This window comes from Natrix helvetica (genome assembly GCF_964273705.1).
Source record: "Natrix helvetica genome assembly, chromosome: Z".
Classification (NCBI taxonomy): Eukaryota; Metazoa; Chordata; class Lepidosauria; order Squamata; family Natricidae; genus Natrix; species Natrix helvetica.
The window spans coordinates 83462963-83483509 of record NC_138554.1 but is presented as its reverse complement, the minus strand read 5'-3'; the positions used below and the strand labels follow the sequence as shown (position 1 = coordinate 83483509).

Sequence of the window (20547 nt, the reverse complement as noted above, 5' to 3'; positions counted from 1 at the left end):
CCAATAATGTACTAAATATCCAAAGTATTGATGGTCTAACTAACAGTCGCCCTGTGTTGAAGCTCTTGAAATGTTCCCTAAATGGAAGAAAATAATACACCAGGCCATGCGTATCATCATGCACCTATAATTATACAAGTAAAATCTCTAGCCATGCCTGTTCGCCTATGCCTTCTTCACCATCTCAAATACATAGAGACAGCCAAAATCTGTTTGCTTTTGAGTAGGAAAGACCCAGTAACAGGTCAAAAGAGGCAGTTTGCTTGGACTAGGTTTCTCCAAGGATTTAAAAATTCACCTACCTTTTTGGCGAAGCCTTGGCCTCAGAGTTAGAAAATTTCCAGCCTTGCAAAGATGGAGATATGCTACTCCAATATGTAGATAAATATCTCAGTAACTGAACAGAGGAAGGAGATTTGTTGAAAAAAAAATGCCAATTATCAATTGCTTCATCTGTTAATGGACAAGGGACATCATGCCCCAAGGCAAAAAGCTCAGCTGGAAAAGCCCAAATTAAATACTTAAGGTATACCATAAGTCGAGGACAGAGGGCAATAGGACATGAGCGAAAAGAAGCTGTGTGCCAAATTGCGGAACCCATGACCAGGAAAGAGTTGCGAGGATTTTTAGGTGCAGCAGGATATTGCAGACTTTGGATTCCATATTTCGCTCTTTTGGCCAAACCTTTGTATAACTCCATGAAGGGGGGTGAAAAGGAACCCTTCATTTGGGGGCTGGAACAAAAATGGGCATTTTGAAACCCTAAAAACAGAATTATCTCAAGCTCTGGTAATGGGGTTCACCAACTTAGAAAAACCTTTTAATCTCTTTGTGGATTCAAAAGACAACACTGCTCTGGGAGTCCTGACGCAGGAAAAGGGAAGTTGACAACAACTTGTGGCTTATCTATCCGAACAGTTGATGCAAAAGGCTGGCTGCTACTACTCTCCTAATGGAGGAAGCTAATAAATTAACTTTCGGACAGCCTACCACTATCTACACCAGCCATGCAATTCAAGGAATTTTAGAAATGAAGGGACATTTATGGTCAACAATCCCTAGAATTTACAATTATTAGGCACTCCTGACTCAAAATCTACAAGTGACCTTGAAGCCAAACGAATGCCCTAAACCCTGCCACTTTTTGCCAATACCGGGACCTGAAATTGAGCATAATTGTATGCGAACCATTGAGTCAGTTCTCATGCAGACCAGACTTAACGGATGTGCTGTTGAAATCTGCAGACTATAACTTGTTCACTGATGGATCAAGCTTCATTACTACGGGAGAACCCTATGCTGGCTATGCGGTAGTCTCTCTTGCCCAAGTCTTTGAGAATTAACTTCTCCCAAAAGGCACTAGTGCCCAAGTAGCAGAATTATGGGCTTTAATCCGTGCATTAGAGAGGGCAAAGAATGAAAGGGTGAACATCTGAACTGACTCTGTATGCCTTCCTTACTTTGCCGATAGTGCTGATTATAGGGAAAGAGGTCTTTTAACAGCCTCAGGAAAGAAATTAAGCGAGTGAATCACAATGTTAAGGAAAATATAAGGTGTTTTGAAACCCACCTTAAATGGGTAGATGCTTTACCCTTAGCTCTCTGGTCTGTGAGATGTACTCCATGTAAAGAACTTAAATTATCTCCTTTTGAAATGATGTTTGGATGGCCACTGGTTCTAAGCCATAGTTTGAAAAATCATAGAGGGGACCTAGGACAGCTGGAGTCCTCATGGGTGAATCAAATGGTGGGAGAATTGAATAAGTAAATACAAGAAATCCAACAGTATTGTGTCTCCCTTACCCCACCATTTTAAACAACTTCCAGTCATAATATTCAGATCGGGGACAGAGTGTAGGTAAAACACTGGAAAGGAGAAGAATTTGAAACCTAGATGGAAGGACCCGTATACTGTGATCATGTGTTCCCCACTTGCAGTAAAAGTGTTGGAATCCAAGTTTTGGATTCACTGGACTCGAATTAAGCCAGCTGCTGATGAGTATTGGGAGGCAGACCAGGATGAAGCCCATCCTCTAGTGATATGCTTAAAGAAATGCCCCCTAAAAACTGCCCTACCGGCAATGGGTAGAATATACGGGGCAGAAGAGGCCCTATTGAAGTCACCCCCTGGAAACTGACTTCTTGACATACGGCTGAAGATTTGGAGGAGGAAGACAACGTTCCATTTATTAGATATAAGATGTATTAGAAAGTTTGAGCACCTGTCAGGAAATGGCAAGTCAAGTATTCATAGTCATAACTGTACTATCTCTCGCTTTAGTGAATGTACTTATTTGTTGTATTGCATATTTGTCCCTCAGGAATTGTCCCCTCTAGAGGAAGATGCTGAGGCTAAGAACATTAATTGTAATCAAGAGGAAAACGAATCATCTGATGACACTTATGTTTGAGAAACTGTGGGAATGGGTTCTTTGCAGTATAATAGGAGTTTTTGGATTGTGGGTGTGTTCTGACCCCCCCTTCTTCCCTTGCCAACACAGAACACACTCTGGACCAAAACTACTTCGACAGGATTTATTGCACAGACAGACAGACAGATCCTTGGCAGCAATCCACCACGACAAGACTCTCAGAACCCTCCGGCACAGAGACACAATAGCAGCTATCCAGCATGCCAAGCTTCCAAGACAGAACTTTCCCAATAGTTCCTTTGTTGACTTCTGCAAAGGGTCTATGCACAATCAGTCCTTTTATAGCTACTTATCAGCAGCTGAGAGCCCTTACCGCTCTTGTTCCTTGTGCCTGTGGGCGCGGCGGTAACGAGCATCTAAGAACTCCCTGCTGATGTCTGAGTCACTGTCCCGTGATTCCTCCCCACTGCTCCAAGGCATGGCATCAGGAGCCCCTCTCTTTTGGCTCTCACCGCTGCTCCATGCCTCAGGCGCCTCCTGGTGGCTGACCAGACTCTCCGATCCCTGCTCAGAGTCAGAACCCTGCCCAGGCTCCTCCTCATTCTCCAGAGTCAACTCATAGGGACCCTGGCTGTTGGAGTCTGGTGCGGCTCCAATGGCTCCTGCTAGGCCACAACACTATCCCTCACTGCAGGGCCCTTCCCCCGGGTCTGACGCTCGGGATGCGGCCTCGAGGGAAATTGCACATGATAGGCCCACACCAAGGCAGGGGCATGCACAGCTGTCACATCAGTCCAGGTCCCCCCGTCCGATCCCTCGTTCGTCCAGTTGACCAAATACTGGAATCATCCCTTGAGCCATCTCGAGTCTTGGATCTGGGTCACTCTGTGCGATGGTTGTGTGTCCACCTCACACAAAGACAGCTGGGGTGAAGAGGGATGTTGGAGAGGACAAGCCAACCGTTCAAGGATCAGGAGCGAGCGATGGAACACCGGGTGCACTCGCATACCGGGTGCACTTGATAACGGCCTCCATGGGGAATGGCCCAAGATGCCGGTGGTCCAACTTCCTCGTCAGCCGGTGGGATGGAAGATGCCGCGTGGACAGCCACACGCAATCACCCACAGCCAATTCTGGCACCGCACATCAAGACTTGTCCGCTACTTGCTTGTAGTCCTCCTTTGCCTGATTCAGATAGCGGTGCGCCACTTGGTGGACCGCCTGGAGCTCAGAAAGGAAGTCCTGCACTGCGGGGACCGGAGAGTCCACTGGGGTGAGAGGGAAAAAGCGAGGGTGGTACCCGACGTTCGCCATGAAAGGTATCATCCGTGTGGAAGTGTGCTGCTAGTTGTTAAACGCAAACTCCACCACGGCCAGGTACTCTGCCCAATTGTTCTGCTGCTGGTTCACGAAGCAGCGCAGACATTGTTCCAGAATCCCAATCAGCTTCTCCATCCCCCCATCGGTTTCGGGATGGTGTGCCGAGGATAAACAAACCTGGACATCTAGAGCGGCCATCAGCCCTTTCCAGAACTGGGCCGTGAATTGTGTCCCACGATCTGATACAACCCGGTCAGGCAGGCCGTGTAGCTGGAACACGTGCTGGATGAACATGCAGGCGGTGGTGCGGGCTGTTGGCAATCTCCGGCAGGGGATGAAATGTGCCATCTTGGTGAGCATGTCCACCACCACAAGGACCATGGTAAAACCTGACGACGGAGGCAGTTCCGTCAAGAAGTCCATGGACACAGCCTCCCAGGGTCTGTCCGGGGTCAGCAATGGCTGCAACAAGCCTGGAGAAGCTCCCGTTGCTGACATGGCCTGTCGACACTGCACAGACGACGTGACGTACACCTGCATATTGTGTCGCAAGCGGGGCCACCAGAAAGTACGGGAAACCAGGTGCAATGTTTTGAAAAGACCAAAATGTCCTGCTGCTGGAGTGTCATGACACTGGGAGAGAACCAGTCCACGGAGGGGCCCTGAGGGCACATAGAGCCGATCCCGATACCTCAAAAGGTCCTCGTCAAAGGTCCATTGGGATGTTGGTCCTACCTCTGCCCGCCGTCGTTCCACCCACTCATCATTCCACTGCGCATCCCTTATCAGAGACTGTACATCCACGGGTTCCTGAACTGCAGCGAAGGACTCGACGGGTAGAACCGTCCAGGGTGGAAGTGAGTCTGCAGGGTCCGAGTACTCTGGCTTTCTAGACAGGGCATCCGCCCTTTGATTCAATGCACTGGGGATGTACGTTACTTTGAAATGGAACCGGGCAAAGAACAGAGACCACCAGATCTGGCGTTAGTTCAGCTTACGCGCTGTCGTCAAGAACTCCAAATTCCAATGGTCCGTACAGACCTCGACCTGATGCCTGGCCCCCTCCAGGTGATGTCTCCAGGCCTCGAAGGCCACCTTGATAGCCAACAACTCCTTCTCCCAGATGGTATAATTGCGCTCGGAAGAATTGAGTTTCCGAGAGTAATAAGCGCAAGGGAAAAGGGTACCATCAGGGGCGTGAGCCTGCAATAACACCGCCCCCACCACAATGTCAGACGCGTCCGCCTCTACTACAAAGGGGCGATGGGGATCAGGGTGCTTCAGGATCGGCTCCCTCGTAAAAGCGCGCTTCAGGGCCACGAACGCCTGTTGTTCCGTGGGCCCCCAGCGAAACGGCACTTTCTTTTTCAGGAGCTGAGTGAGGGGCACGGTCAAGAAAGCAAAGCTGGGGACGAAGGTCTGGTAATAGTTGGAAAACCCGAGGAGTTGCTGAACATCCTTCAGTATAGGTGATACCTTGCTCAGTAGTAGTAACTGTGAAAGGGATCTTGGAGTCCTAGTGGACAACCATTTAAATATGAGCCAGCAGTGTGCAGCAGCTGCCCAAAAACCCAACACAGTCCTAGGCTGCATCAACAGAGGGATAGAATCAAGATCACGTGAAGTGTTAATACCACTTTATAAAGCCTTGGTAAGGCCACACTTGGAATACTGCATTCAGTTCTGGTCGCCACGATGTAAAAAAGATGTGGAGACTCTAGAAAGAGTGCAGAGAAGAGCAACAAAGATGATAAGGGGACTGGAGACTAAAACATATGAAGAACGGTTGCAGGAATGGGTATGTTTAGCTTAAGAGAAAGAAGGACTAGGGGAGACATGATAGCAGTGTTCCAATATCTCAGGGGTTGCCACAAAGAAGAGGGAGTCAAACTATTCTACAAGGCACCTGAGGGTAGAACAAGAAGCAATGAGTGGAAACTAATCAAGGAGAGAAGCAACTTAGAACTGAGGAGAAATTTCCTGATAGTTAGAACAATTAATCAGTGGAACAGCTTGCCTCCAGAAGTTGTGAATGCCCCAACACTGGAAGTCTCTAAGAAGATGTTGGATAGCTATTTGTCTGAAATGGTATAGGGTTTCCTGCCTAGGCAGGGGGTTGGACTAGAAGAACTCCAAGGTCCCTTCCAACTCTACTATTGTATTGTATTGTATTGTATTGTATTGTATTGTATTGTATTGTATTGTATTGTATTGTATGTCGAGGAGGTTGCCAACTACGTAATGCCTCCACCTTGCCTGGCTCCATCGCAATTCCTTCAGGGGAGATACGGTGCCCCAGGAACTCGATGGTAGTCTGCCAGAACTGACACTTCTCCAGCTTGGCAAATAAGTGATGTTCTCAGTCGCTGCAAGATCAGACGCAAATGATGTTGATGATCCCTCCGGGACATGGAGTAGATCAAGATGTCGTCCAGGTAAATGACGACAAACTGATCCAAAAGGTCCCGGAAGATGTCATTCATGAAGTGTTGGAAGACAGCCGGGGCATTGGTCAACCCGAATGGCATGACCGTGTACTCGAAATGTCCATACCGGGTGCCAAAGGCCGTCTTCCATTCATCCCCTGCCCTGACTCGGACCAGGTTGTAAGCCCTACACAAGTTCAGTTTTGTGAACACCGTTGCCTTCCGGAGCCGCTCCAACAACTCAGGAATCAGGGGCAACGGGTAACGGTTATGTACCGTGATGGCATTCAGGCGCCGGTAATCGCAACAAAGTCTCAGATCCCCGGTCTTCTTTTTTACGAACAAAACTGGGGCAGACAAGGGCGCAGACGAAGGCCGGATAAACCCCCGGGCAAGGTTCTTGTCAATAAATTCCCGCAATGCGGCCAACTCCGGCTCAGACATGGAATATAAATGACCCACCGGGAGTTTCGCATCAGGTACTAGGTCAATGGTACAGTCATAAGGCCGGTGCGGCGGCAGTTGATCTGCCTCCTGTTCGCTAAAGACATCTGCGAACTCCGCTAAATCCGGCGGCACAGTCACCTCGGGCGAACTGGGCACCTGGGCAGCACAAACCTGACGGGTGTGGTTGACACATTGCAAGGACGGGAACGTGATCAAGTTCTGCAACCAGTAGATTTGAGGGTTGTGCGCCCGCAGCCAAGCCAAGCCCAACACCACGGGGAAATGCAGGCCCGAAGCCACGTAAAATTGGATGGCCTCCTCATGCTCCCTGAGGATCAGGCACAAAGGCTGCGTGGTGGCCTTGATAGGCCCAGACAGAAGCACCCAACCGTTAATGGTCTCAACACGCATTGGAGGGTCCACCGGACATAGAGGGACGTTGTATTTAGTAACAAACACTGCATCCATAAAGTTTGTGGTAGCTCCGGAATCGACCAAGGCATGGGCCGGAATTCCCTGCGGACTACCCGACAAGAGAATGTGTGCTGCTAAAATCATGTGCCGTGGAGGCCCCTCCATCTCTGTTCTGGCCTGTGCCCGACCCAAAGTCTCCCTCAGATCGGGCTTCCCCTGTTTCCCGACATGGTGGTCCGTCACGGAGGGGAGGCCGCAGACTGTGCAGCCCCCCTACCCTTCTTGGGGCAAACTAAAGCCAGGTGTCCAGGATCCCCACAGTAAAAACACAACCCCCTGCACGCTGTCTGTCCATCTCCGTGCGTGACAAGCGGGGTTTGGCGGCACCCAACTCCATGGGCTCCTTCCGTGCAACTGTAGTCTCCTGAGGGACCGGCACTCTAGTAACCTCCCGGGATGCTCGGCGAGGCCTCTGCCTCTGCAACTGGCTGTCAATCCACAGGCACAAGTGAACCAACGTGTCGAACATTGGAGGCCTGTCTACCCTCACAAGCTCGTCCTGCAAGTCATCTGACAGGCCGTCCTGAAAAGTGTCCATGAGGGCTGGCTCATTCCAAGCAGAGTCCTGATTAAGCAGCCAGAATTCGCTGACATAATCCTGCAAAGAACCACACCCCTGTTGCAAATTCTTAAGGAATCTGGTGGCTGTTTCCCCCTTAATAAGATCCTCAAACATCAGCCTGAGATGGTTACAAAAACCCTGGAAATCGTCCAGCAGGGGGCTCGGCTGAGAAAGCAAGGGAGTGGCCCACCTCGCTGCTATGCCTGAGAGCAAGCTGATAATAAATCCCACCTTCATCCGGTCGGTGGGAAAGTCCTCCGCTCTCAAGCAAACAGTTTTTGATTTCCATCAAATTTGTCCGGTATAGCCACTAGGCATTTCCTCCATTGCTGGGGGGGGTTTTAGCAGGTGCGTGAAGTTGAGCAACCTGCGCCGTCAGCAAAGCAAGCTGGTGAGCTAAATGAGCGTTCTCAACCTGGAGTTGCTCCATTGTAACTTAATGGAGTTTCATTTGGGGCAGAAGTCAATCTGTTCTGACCCCCCTTCTTCCCTCGCCAATACAGAACACACTCCGGACCAAAACTACTTCGACAGGATTTATTGCACAGACAGACAGACAGATCCTTGGCAGCAATCCACCATGACAAGACTCTCAGAACCCTCCGGCACAGAGACACAATAGCAGCTATCCAGCATGCCAAGCTTCCAAGACAGAATAGTTCCCAATAGTTCCTTTGTTGATTTCTGCAAAGGGTCTATGCACAATCAGTCCTTTTATAGACTGAAGAGGAGTCTACTTATCAGCAGCTGAGAGCCCTTACCGCCGGTAACTGCGCCCTTGCTCCTTGCGCCTGTGGGCGCGGCGGTAACGAGCATCTAAGAACTCCCTGCTGATATCTGAGTCACTGTCCCATGACTCCTCCCCACTGCTCCAAGGCATGGCATCAGGAGCCCCCCTCCTTTGGCTCTAACCGCTGCTCCATGCCTCAGGCGCCTCCTGGTGGCCGACCAGACTCTCTGATCCCTGCTCAGAGTCAGAACCCTGCCCAGGATCCTCCTCATTCTCCAGATCCGACTCATAGGGACCCTCGCTGTTGGAGTCTGGTGGCAGCTCCAACGGCTCCTGCTGGGCCACAACATGGGTGATATGTTTAGCAAATACGATTTGGTTTTGTGGATTGCCCAAAGCTGATATTGCCATTCCTCAAACTATATATAACACCTGCCTTCTCCCTGATGTGGTGATTCAGTAGGCTAAAAGAATTGTGACAAATCTGACAAACCCTGTAAGAAAAAGGGCAAAGCATAGGGAAAATGGACCCTTGCAACAATTGAGAAAAGGGGACTATATGTTAAGAGTGCTGGAGTTAGGTCAAAGCTTAATCAATCAGTCTGACCCTGCCCTTGGTCAAAAATACTGGTTGTGTTTTTCTGCTAGACCTTTACCTTATCATGCTCTTTCAGTTGAACCAGATCTTTGAAAAAACCAGAACAAAAACATAACAACAACAACAACAAAGCCACGATAGTCTTTGTCAAGGGAGGTAGATGGGGAACCAAAACGGCAGAAGCCCAGCTACATGGCGATCTGTATGACTCACTAAAAGACTGGAGATGAGCCATCTCCCCATTGTTGTCCCCATAGCAGTTGGTGTAGAAATTATAGGGTCACTCTCCTTGTGCATCAAACAATATCAGGAACCTGGCATTCCTGTAGGGTCACTATCATAAATGTACCTTGCCCCCAGGAAAACCCTTATAGACCTGAGATTAACTCGCAGCATGTCTCCTTCTGTCACAAGCTCTTCCAACAGAAAGTCACTTTCTCGCTCCCACCTCCAGTTGTTTTTAACTGATGGGAGGGGAATCTGAGTACTGGAAGGTGCCCAAGGCCATTCCAACCACCCCGACTTCCCGTTTGACTTTCAATACAATCCACTACAGGAGTTTGTGTTTACTTTCCCCCTGGAAACACCAGTTCTCAATATCTCTTTGAAGGACCAGTCCTCAAGAATAAGCTAATGGATCTTAATCAAGAAGTTCCATTACAGTCCCTAACTGGTATGTTCCTAGCAGGAACCTTACAAGTCTGGACAAATGAAAGTAACCTCCGAGCCCATGCCTTCTCCATGAACATCGGGGTATGTGTAGGAGAAAATGGAGTTTTCTTTGTGGAAGAAATACCTATCTGTACTTGTCCACTAATTGGACTGGCACATTCACCCTAGTACACCTCCTCCCCAAAATGGGGGTGGTAAGTGGGGAACAGGTCCCTCATGGGACATGTCCAGAAAAAAAGTGCTGCTCCTACTTCCACTATTAGCAATCTTGGGAATAGGGACAGCAGTTGGAACGGGAGTAGGTGGAATGACCCATTCCATTACACAGTTCAGACAACTGTCGGAAGAATTCCAAGAAAGCCTGAACCAAATTGCTGGCACCTTGGTTGAAGTCCAGGACCAGATAAATTCCTTGGCAGCCATGTTACAGAACCAGCATGCCATAGATCTTTTAACTGCTAAAAAGGTGGGCTATGTGTATTCCTGGGAGAAGATTGTTGTTTCTATATGAATAGATCAGGAGCAGTTTGGGGGGTGGTCAAAGAACTATCGAGCTTCCTCTATTGGTCAAAAAGTACAAGGAACAGATGTGTGGTTCTCTTGGCTACTGGGAACAGGTTGGATCAAGCAAATGCTATTTCTTTTATTATGTGGAATCGCAGGTTTAGCCTTCCTTCCTTGCATAATACCATTGTTTAAACAACTCATTATGAGGTCTGTAAAAGAAACATGGGCTGAAAAGGAGTTAATGTTAATGGAAAGCCTAATCCCACATACCCTCAAGGAAGATGATATTCAAATTGCACTCTTAGAAGTAGAGAAAGTGATTTTGGAAGATAAGCCCTAAGATGTGTATTGCTTATATCGTTGCTTTTTTGCTATTCTGTATCCTGCATGCTTATATTGTTAATCTAAGAGGCTAGACTCAATTGTGGGCATTAATAGAGTCTAGAAGGGGGGGGGGATAAAGTAGAATAAAATATGGATTAAAATATAAGAATGAAGACGTAGCATAAAAGGGACAGTTTTAGAAGCTTGCTTAAAGAGACAGGGAAATGTCATCAGTCTTCAACCACAACATGTTTCAACAAACGTCTCTATGTCAAAAGTCCAAAACCACAAGGTTCAATTAAAGTTCGTTAATGACATGTAGTCCATACCTGTAACAAAAGGAGAAGTAAGACCCCCATCTCCTTATAAGGCTTTTTCCTCAAGGTAACCAATAAGAAATGAGTTAAATGTTTCCGTGCACGCTGTCTTTGAGAATGTATAAGAATGCGTGTTTTGATAAGAAAGGTTGTTAAGAATTTGCAATGTTAGCTATGTGCTAACTTTCTGAACCTGGCTGCCAAATAAACAAGACTGTCATTTTCTGCAACAGTATCACACTCTACCATTAAGAAAACAGAGTGGGAAATTCCCAGACTTAAACCAAAGGTGCTTTTTTTCAAGAGGCAATTGAACTTTCTGGTTTTTCTTTGAAAATGTTTCCCTTCTCATCCAAGAAGCTTCTTCAGCTGTGACTGGATGGTGGGAAATAGAAGAATTTCCTTGCAGACAACAAACAAACAAACAAACATCCTTCCATTTCCCACCATCCAGTCGGACTGAAGAAGTTTCTTGGATGATAAATGAAACATCTTCAAAGAAAAACCAGAAAGTCCATCTGCTTCTTGAAAAAAAGCACTTTTGGGACAACCATGATGTGGATGACTGAGAATCACTACAGACATTTCCCAGGCTTAATTTCCCCACCCCTTTTTTTTGTTAGCGTTGGGAGAACAATAATATTCATTCTTGCTAAGGCAGGTAAAATGGGGATGAGTGAATGGGCAAGACTGTTTAGAATAGTGGTAGAACCACATGCTATGCTGCCTGACTAGCAGGTTGCAGATCCTATGGGTCCTCTACTTGGGTTATGTTTGGACTGTGAAAGTCTGAACAACCTCTTAGGCATAGCAGTAAGAGAGGTAGAAAATGTATTCCTAATTTTTTTTTCTGCAATAATATCCTGTGATTTTTAAAAAAAATAAAATATAATAATAAAATCATTAAAGACTGAAAGCTGGAGCTGAGGCTTTTAAAAGTAACAATTTTATTAAATGTTTCTTCTTAATTAATGTCCTTGATGACCGAATAATAAATGAAATTTGCTTGAATTAGTCAATTTTTGGTATGTGCATATATTTGGAAATACAAAAAAAATAGATGCACAGAAGAGTAATTAAAAAAAAATTAACAAAAAGGAATATATATACTAAGTGCAGGAACATTAACCATTAGCAGGATAAAGGGTAGGAATGTGAAAACAGGAAATTGTAATTGATATTGGAATTGGAAGGAAAAAAGAAGGGAGGGAGGAGGTGTTAACATTAGTTTTAAGCAATGCATCTGTCAGGCCCAGTGAAATTTAATTGAGAGCAATTCTTTATTTTCTCACATCTAATAGAATCTTGCCAGATTAAAGCTATAAACTTCCAAACTACTAGATATTTCCTGAGAGATTCTAGGGCATGGGCTGCATATGGCTTGTGCAGGACCACGAGACGCTCTGCCCACATCACCCTGCCCATCCTTTGCCCGAGCGCAGGACTTACCTTTGGGAGCCCCGCAGGCTGGAACTGAAAGGTAAAGTCAACAATTTTGGCCCGCAGAGACAAAAAATGAGCTGTTTTTGGTCTGCAGAATGCTTCTGGATGAGGGGAGGGGTGAAAAACGGCCCATTTTTCACCTCCCCCACCTCCAGAAGATAGATGGAGAGAGAGACAGAGAGAGAGAAGACAGGGGGGGAGAGAGGGAGAAAGAGAGGGGGGGAGAGAAAGAGACAGAGAAAGAGAGGGGGAAAGAGAAAAGAGAAAGAGAGAGAGGGTGAGGGAGAAAGAAAAAGAGACAGAGAGGAAGAGAAAGAGAGAGGGAGGGAGGGAGGGAGGGAGAGAGAGAGAGAGAAATTTCTCAAGCTCCTAACCTCTTCTCCCTTTCCCATACAGCTCAGAATCGCAGAGTCTCTTAATTTGGGCTTCTGTCTGGAATATAGTGCCTCCTTCCTAGGAAATGATGGGACTCCTGCTAGGAATTCCCCCCCACTTCCTTCTCCAGGTGCACATTCATTCATAGCATCAGCATCATTAAAAGCTGTATCAATCAGTCATAAACCCTAAAAATAATCTATCAGACCTGCAAGCCATCTTTTCTTTTGGTTTGGATTTCAGGCCTAAACATTCTTCTTAGAAAGTCAATGTCGCTTTTGTCTCTGCACCTGGCCAGATGTGGATGGGAGGACTCTGTCTTTGGTGCAGTGGAAGATTGGACCATGTGATGAACTTGTGGGTGTTGGGGCAGGATCTTCAACTTTCAACTGGGTGGGAAAACGTGGAAACTTTTAGATTCAGGTTTTCCCAGATGTGCCAACATGACACCTCCAAAACGGGCCATTTTGGTGAGGGTTACAGAGTGCAAAAACCTTTCCCCCCCTCTTTTGGAAAACTCTTTAACTGATTGATGAGAATTACATTGATCAAGTGCTGTGCCAGCAGAAACAAAGTCTTAGGTGATGCAGATTATCAGTGATTTCTTTCTGCAGCACATGGATAAATACACCTGGAAACATCTACCTACCTACCTACTCTCTCTCTCTCCCTACTTATTTACTGTATTTTTTCTCTCTCTCTCTTTCTCTCTCTATCCCTCTACCTACCTCCCTACCTACATACTTACCTACTCTCTCCCTCCCTCCCTATCTACTGTATTTCTCTCCCCCCTCTATCTACCTACGTACCTACCTACTCTCTCTCTACCTACCTACTGTACTTCTCTCTCTTTCTCTCCCTCTCTATCCCTCTATCTACCTACCTACTTTTTGTAAAAAAAATCCTCTTCAAAACCTTGGTGTGTCTTATACTCCGAAAAATACGGTAACTACTGTTTGTATTAGCACAGTTTCCCAGGCTAAAATGCAATTGGCTGATTTATGGCTGTATATACTATGCCAACCCAACCAGGGATGGAAGGGATGCACATTTAAGACAGGGATGAAGGGAAGGGAATCTTCATAATGATTCTGCTTCTTTCATTGATAGCTTGACATGACAACTGCAGATACTCAGACCATATGTGGGACTTTGTCTATGTTGGCTTACTGACCAAGAAGGAGAGCAATATAAAGTGTGGAAATAGTAGCAATGGCAGTAGTTCCTCAAACTATCTATCACACCATGGGGGTGAAAGGTCCTTAGATTTCATAAGACCAATGTCACAGAGCCTATCCCTCTTGAGCATTGTGAAACTATGTTGCAATTTATTTGTCACTAAGACTTAAACTATCTGCATTGAGATATGCTTAACATTCTTCCACAAGATTGTAAATCTTTAAATCCCAAGATTTAGTTTTAAGGCTTAAGCGCCATTGAATAAAGTGCTACTTCCAAACCAGTAGTCTGCAAGTTTTATGCTTTTGGAAATTTCCTTTAAGAATTCCTGAACCAGATTCATTCGATTTATCTCCCTATCTGTTGTTTTTTTAAATAAAGTTTTTGTTTTTTTTAATACAAATAACATATTTATGAACAAAGCATTGTTCAGGTTTTCCTGCTACATGTCCAGGTACATCCTCTTTTATACATAATGCATTTTACATCATAATTCTATTTCCAATTTCAACTCTATTATTCTCTTCTCATATTTTCCATCTTAAACTTATTTTCTTCTTGTTATATAAAAAATATCATTAATTGCCCCTTCAAAATTATACCAAATTATCATTTCATGATTCCTCTTTTCATCTATTTTACCCTAATGAAACCATCTAGTTATTTTTTTATTTTCCGTTCCCTTTTCTTTTATTCTTGTTCTTCAATTAAGCTCTCTTACACTCTTCTATTTCCTGGCCTGAGTGCTCCATCTAAATTTCTAGTTTATCCTTGCCCTCCAAAGTTTCACACACATTTTTTAACATCTCATATAGTTCATTATACATTCATAATACCAATTTATCAAATTAACAATTTTTTCATCGTAGTTCTGTTTCCATTTCCAACCCAATTTATTCTTTCCATTTATTCATCTTAAACTTATTTTCTGATTTCAGGTTTTCCATTTTCCATTCTATTATCTTATACGTATTCTTTGTTTCAGACTTTCTCATTTTTACAATATATACATCTATATACAATATTTCCATATCTATTGCTTTCTAAGTTCATGCCATCTCTTTTCATTGTGTTTGCTATATGTTTCTTATGCATTGATTTTACATCTCTTTTCGAGCCAATTATACCACCTGTTTCATATCTTGTAGTACTCTGTTTCCTCTCTATCTCTTAGTTCCATCGTTAGTCTGTCTATTTCTGAGCATTCTAGCACCTTTTTAAACTCATGCGATGAAGAAGCTGAGAGATCACCATCCCTGCATCTGGAACCGGAAGAAGAAACAGACCTGCATGGAGGAGAATGGTTAAAAAACCTGTGTTTAATTCCTGCTGCTATGCCTCGTTCGATAGCCTCAGATATGATATCAGCCATGCCAGGTGAGTAAGAACGACAGCGGCGGGGTGGGGGAGAAATGTCCTCCTGGTAGAGGGGATCCTCATCAGGAGTGATGCTCCTGCCACCCACAAATTCATCCCCACTGTTGGCCAGATCACCCGTGCCCCTGGCATCCTCAGGTTGGATCATGGATGCAGCAGGGGAGAGATCATCCTCCGAATCGGAAGAAAGGTCAGGAGGAGGATTAGGCTGAATGGGCCTCTGGGTCTGAAATAGACAGGATTCTGTGTTTTTGGTCTTGGTTCTGGCCTTGCTGGGAGGGGCCTGAGTCGCAGTGTCCCTTTCCTGGGGGGTGGATCGGCTGTACCCCTGTGACTAGACCTCGCGGTCTTGGAAACAGGCTCAGTAGGGGAGGCCTTCGGGGCAGATCTGCGCCTGTGTGCCCCAGATGAAGTGGACTCGTTGGTGGGTGGAGGCACTTGAGGCTCAGGGGCAGGAGAGGCCATGGCCTGTACTCACGGCTTGATGAATAGTCAAAATGGCCACTGGAGCTCTTCATGCCAAAACAAAATAGCCACTGAGGCTACAGAGCCTATGGGCTGGGCGCCACAAGGTAGCCGAGGCCACGAAACTAGGGAGGGCGTCGAAAGCCCTGCAGAGAGGCTGCAGAGGCTAAGGAAGCAGCAGCGATAGTTCGGCGGCGGTGGGAGCGCTGAGGAATGGCAGCGGCGCTTCCTGGCAGCGGCGCTTCCCGGTGGTGGCTTCTGGGCCACCGAAGAAACTTCTGTGGCTGCTGGCAAGTTCGGGAGGCAAAAACCTTGAAGAATCCCTGGCAACCCCCCTCAGTAAGCCCAAAGGCTAACTGAGAGTCATGGCTCCAAAGGGAGGAATCCAAGAAAACCTTTTTTTTTTCTTCCTTGCAATTTGGAGATGAATTCAAGCCAATTAATTTTGATTAGAGAAGCCAATTGAAGTTTTTAAGTAGAAAGTTGAGGAGAGAGCAATTAGCACAGCCAGTTCAAATCGAACTGAATCTAAAAAAGCAGGAGGATATTCCTCAGAGGCGATGACATCACTTTGGTAGACTCAATTCTATTGGTTTCTGACTGAGTTAACCCATGCATGACCGCTGTCTCCACCAACTCTGGAGAATAGCAACATATCTACTTTAAGCTTGATCAAATAAACCAACTTAATCAATTAATTAATTTAATTTCTGTAGCTGCGCAATTCAATCAAATGACTCCTGGTAGCTTGCAATTCTAAAACTATAAAACAATGAAAAAATAAACAAAACAGTCAAAACATCCAGAAAATGCCTTCCTTTTAACAATCTTTATCTTTATTGATCAAGATAATGATGAAACTTGATATCTTATTCTCTGTCCCACAAATATTCTTCAATATGTCCAATTTTGAAGTGTTTTATTTCATTCAAGAATAGAATAAAATATTAAATTAGTAAGATAAATTTAAGTGTTCTTAAATTGTAATCTTCAGTTCCTTCCAGTTTCCTTTAGGCTCCAACTTTCAAAGTTCCATCCAATATTTTTTGTTATAAGAATTCACAACAGCAATATTTTCTACAGGATTCTTATAATGTATTTCTTGAAATTTTATTTTACATTCATGTGGACTCTTAGTTCATTTCCAACTTTCCAACATTCTAATTATTCTTGTGATTAAGAAAGCTCAGCAAACTTTGTCCATTTGGGCTGCATTATAATTGTAAATTTGGTTGCAATCCCTTGACTCCCACCCCCTTGACTTTCAAGCTCACCACAGAAAAATTCAGTATCTGCAGTCTATTCATGAGAAGCGGTGCCCAGAAAACAAGTGGGCAATCTCACAATCATTTTCTGGAGATATTTTGCTGGTCAGAATTCATTGCCTGGCCACCAATCTCCAGCACAATGTCATCCCTGCTCTTTCAGGGACATCTAATCCCTGAAGTCATAAATTTAGTTTTGACTGTTTAGACTCTAGGACTTTTGCAAATAGAATGCAATACCATTAATTATTTCACCAAAGTCAGTTGATAATTGGTAATAGAAGTTCGTTCCAAAAGGAGGGGGCGAGGATGGCTCAAAGTGGCATAAATAATAGTACAAATATGACTGCACAATATCACTGCACAAAGAGAATTTTGATTGTAGTAGGGAAGCAGAAAACTAAATCTTATCTGCAGGACAATTCACTATGGGTGTCCTTAAATCTTTAATAGTGAATCAGTGTTGAAATTAACTTCCATCTTAATATTATTTATTTATTTAATTTATATTGCTGCCTATTTGACCATGGCAACTCAAGGTGGCTTATTGTTTTACACATTTAAAACAATAACAACTAACAAAAAGAATCAAATAAATTAATATAGTACAATATAACAAAATCACTCACCTCCTCCCACCCCCTATCCCAGTCACAGAAGATCACAAGAGCTATTTGATTTCTCCATCCTGCTCTGGGTTCCCCAGGCTGGCTGGCAGAGCCAGGTTTTCAGCGCCTTCCGGAAAAATATTAGAGTGGGGGCCATTCTAATATCTAGGAGAATGATATTAGAGAGAGGAAGCCACCACACAGAAATACCTTTTCTGGGTACCTTTTCTGGGTTCTACCAGGTGTATCTCCCTCGGGGATGGGACCTGCAACATTCCCTGCATCCCTGCTCTGATGGGTCAGGCAGATGTGACTGGCAAGAGACAGTCCTTCAGATAACCTGGTCCCCAAGCCATAAAGGGCTTTAAAGGTAACAACCAGCACCTTGAATTGCACCTGGAAGCAAATCAGCAACCAATGCAGCTCCTGCAAGAGGTGGTACATGTGCACAAAACCATGTGGGCTGCTGCATTTTGCACCAACTGGAGCTTCTGGATGCTCTTCAATGGCAGCCCTATGTAGAGCGTGTTGCAATAGTCAAGACAGGAAGGGACTAGGGCATGAGTGACTGTGAGTAGGGACCGTTGGTCCAGGAAAGGGATAACTGGCGCACAACTCACAGTTGTGCCAAGGCCCTCCTGGCCACAATCACATATTAGCCTATGTATGAAGCCTATGTACAAATGAATCTCATATTATGAAATATTGCAAGGGTTCTTAGACTTAGACATCCAGACAAGGCAACTGAGTTTAAAAGGAACAATGTACCTATAAATTTTATCAAATTAGAAGTTAGGTCTATATGAATAAATTTAGTGTGATGCATGATATTTGAAAATCATTCAGTGTGCAAATAAAATAATAAAATGAAAACAAAATGAAATACAATCTGATATAGCAGAAACACCTATATAAATAGTATTAAACCAGAGTAACAGCAGCTCAAATTGCTAATCCAATTTCCACCAAAATGTGAATAAAGAAATGGCAGTTGCTGAAAATGACTATTTAAAATCTCATAAACCTGCAGAAGCCCTTGTTTTTAATTGACTATACCTACTGAACAAAGAGCTGTGAATTATTTTACACAGCTAATGTCCTTTACAAATTATAAACAAAAATATTTGGTGCATGTTATCACTCAGGCAAATGCATATTTTTTAAAGAAAAATCCCACTGAATTTTATCGGATAGAAAAATTAGCAATTTTAACCAGATTATCATTTATTTTAGCAGCTATATTAATAAATGTGGCACAGAAATTTCAGTGCAACCTGACCACTGAAGACTAAACTATTGATCCTACTGATAGGGGAAAAACTCTATAGAACAAATATAAAACAAATTACAATGCATATTCAGCGCAGACATCTTAAATCAATTTCATCCTTATTTGAAGTTCCTGTAGTTCCATCTTTCATTTTAAAAGGCTGAATTTCAAATTTTAAAATCTCAGGACTCAATTTGTACTCAACTTGTAAAATTCCTAATATCATCCGGCATGCTGCTCAAAGTTTTATTAGAGTTATCAAATAATAGCAAGGAAAAGGAAAGAAATTTGAGTTGATTTAAAATATTTTCTTGTACTTACCAATTGTCTTACTCATTGTATTTTTCAGCTTTATTCCTGCAAGTTTTGTAAGAGGCAGGTGTTGTTTTTGAATAGGCCAAATGACCCTTTCTCCTTTTATTAGGTTAGCTGTGGTGTCAGTGTACACTGCTGATGGGTGGAGATAGAATGAGGGAATTGAAACATAATATTGACTTTAAAAGTTTACAAAATACATTAAACATATTAAGGAGATTACACAAAGATCATTTAGATAAATGGCTTTTCTGAAATAAAAGAAAGCCAGTTTTCATTAGCAAGAGGAAGCTATTACATGAAAAGAATATAGAATACAGTATCATTTGTTCCTTATGGAAACATAGTTTCTCCCACAGGCCAAAGGTTTAATAGCAGAGCCATATACATTTCAGATTTTGGAAAACCATGTCTTACTTTGTAGGCTACATATGTAGCATTTTCCTGCAACTTTTTAAATCAGTCACATTTCCCCCCAAGTAATACAGATAGTTCTTGACTTACAATTACACTTTGTGTAAGATGAATGAACATATAAATCTGATACATAAATAAATGTGTTCAAGCAGAACCTAGACAGCCATCTGCCGTGGATACTTCTTGTACTTAACAGGTTGAACCCAATGGCCTAAATTCTGATTCTAATATATTTGTCAATTATTAAACATTTCCAGAAGGGAAGTCGCATTTATTTGTTAATGAAACAAAAAATATATAACCCATAACATAAATATTGTGTCTTGTTTGATGTTTGGTCTGGGGTGATGAGCAAATAGGATTTGTAAACCATAAGTGTCTTCTCTACCTGTTTGACCTTGAAATTCACAAATGTTTGGAAGCCATATCAAGGAAGAAAGGATTAATGTGTTGTGCAGTTCCAGGCAATTTTGATACCACATAACAATGTATAAATTCTAAGATTTAAGCTTTAATATAATTCCACACCAATATGTAATCTTATCCTCTTTAGACTAGAGCAGGGGTCCTCAAACTTTTTAAACAGGGGACCAGACTGTTGGAGCGGGGGCAGACCGGCTGGGTGGGCATGACTAGGTGGTCATGTGACTTGTGGACGTGGCTAGGTCATGTGACTTGGTGGGCATGGTCAATTTAACAGTCCATTGAACAATGCCTTTTCTTTTTACTATATCGTTTTTTCACTTGTTTAGGAGTCTAGTGGTCCACTTCAGGAAACTCAGTTTTGCAGCCATTCTTCTCAGCCCTAAGGAGCTTGAGAAATCGTTTTCTCTCCCTCTCTTTCCTTCTCTCTCCCCCTCTCTCCCTATCTTTGTCTCTCTTTCCTTTTCTCCCTCTTTCCTTCTCTCTCCCCCTCTACCTCTCCTTTTCTTTTTCTTTCTCTTTCTCTTCCCCCTCTTTCTCTCTCCCCCTTTCTGTCCCCCTCTCTTTTTCTCTCTCTATCCCTCTCTTTCTGTCTCTCTTTCTCTATCTATCTTCAGGAGGAAGGGGAGGTGAAAAACAACCTGTTTTTGAGCTCCTTTCA

At 44.0% G+C, this 20547-nt stretch overlaps 1 protein-coding gene across 1 annotated transcript in view; it reads right to left on the bottom strand.

The window, feature by feature from the left end:
- The window catches only part of TGM4 (transglutaminase 4), a 93572-nt gene extending 73234 nt beyond the window's left edge, over positions 1-20338 (bottom strand). Inside the window, exon 1 of the mRNA XM_081933363.1 lies at positions 19053-20338. Coding sequence (XP_081789489.1) covers positions 19053-19068 — 16 coding nt within the window. The 5' untranslated portion in view covers positions 19069-20338. The remainder of the gene's footprint in view (positions 1-19052) is intronic.
- Between the last annotated feature and the right edge of the window lie 209 nt (positions 20339-20547).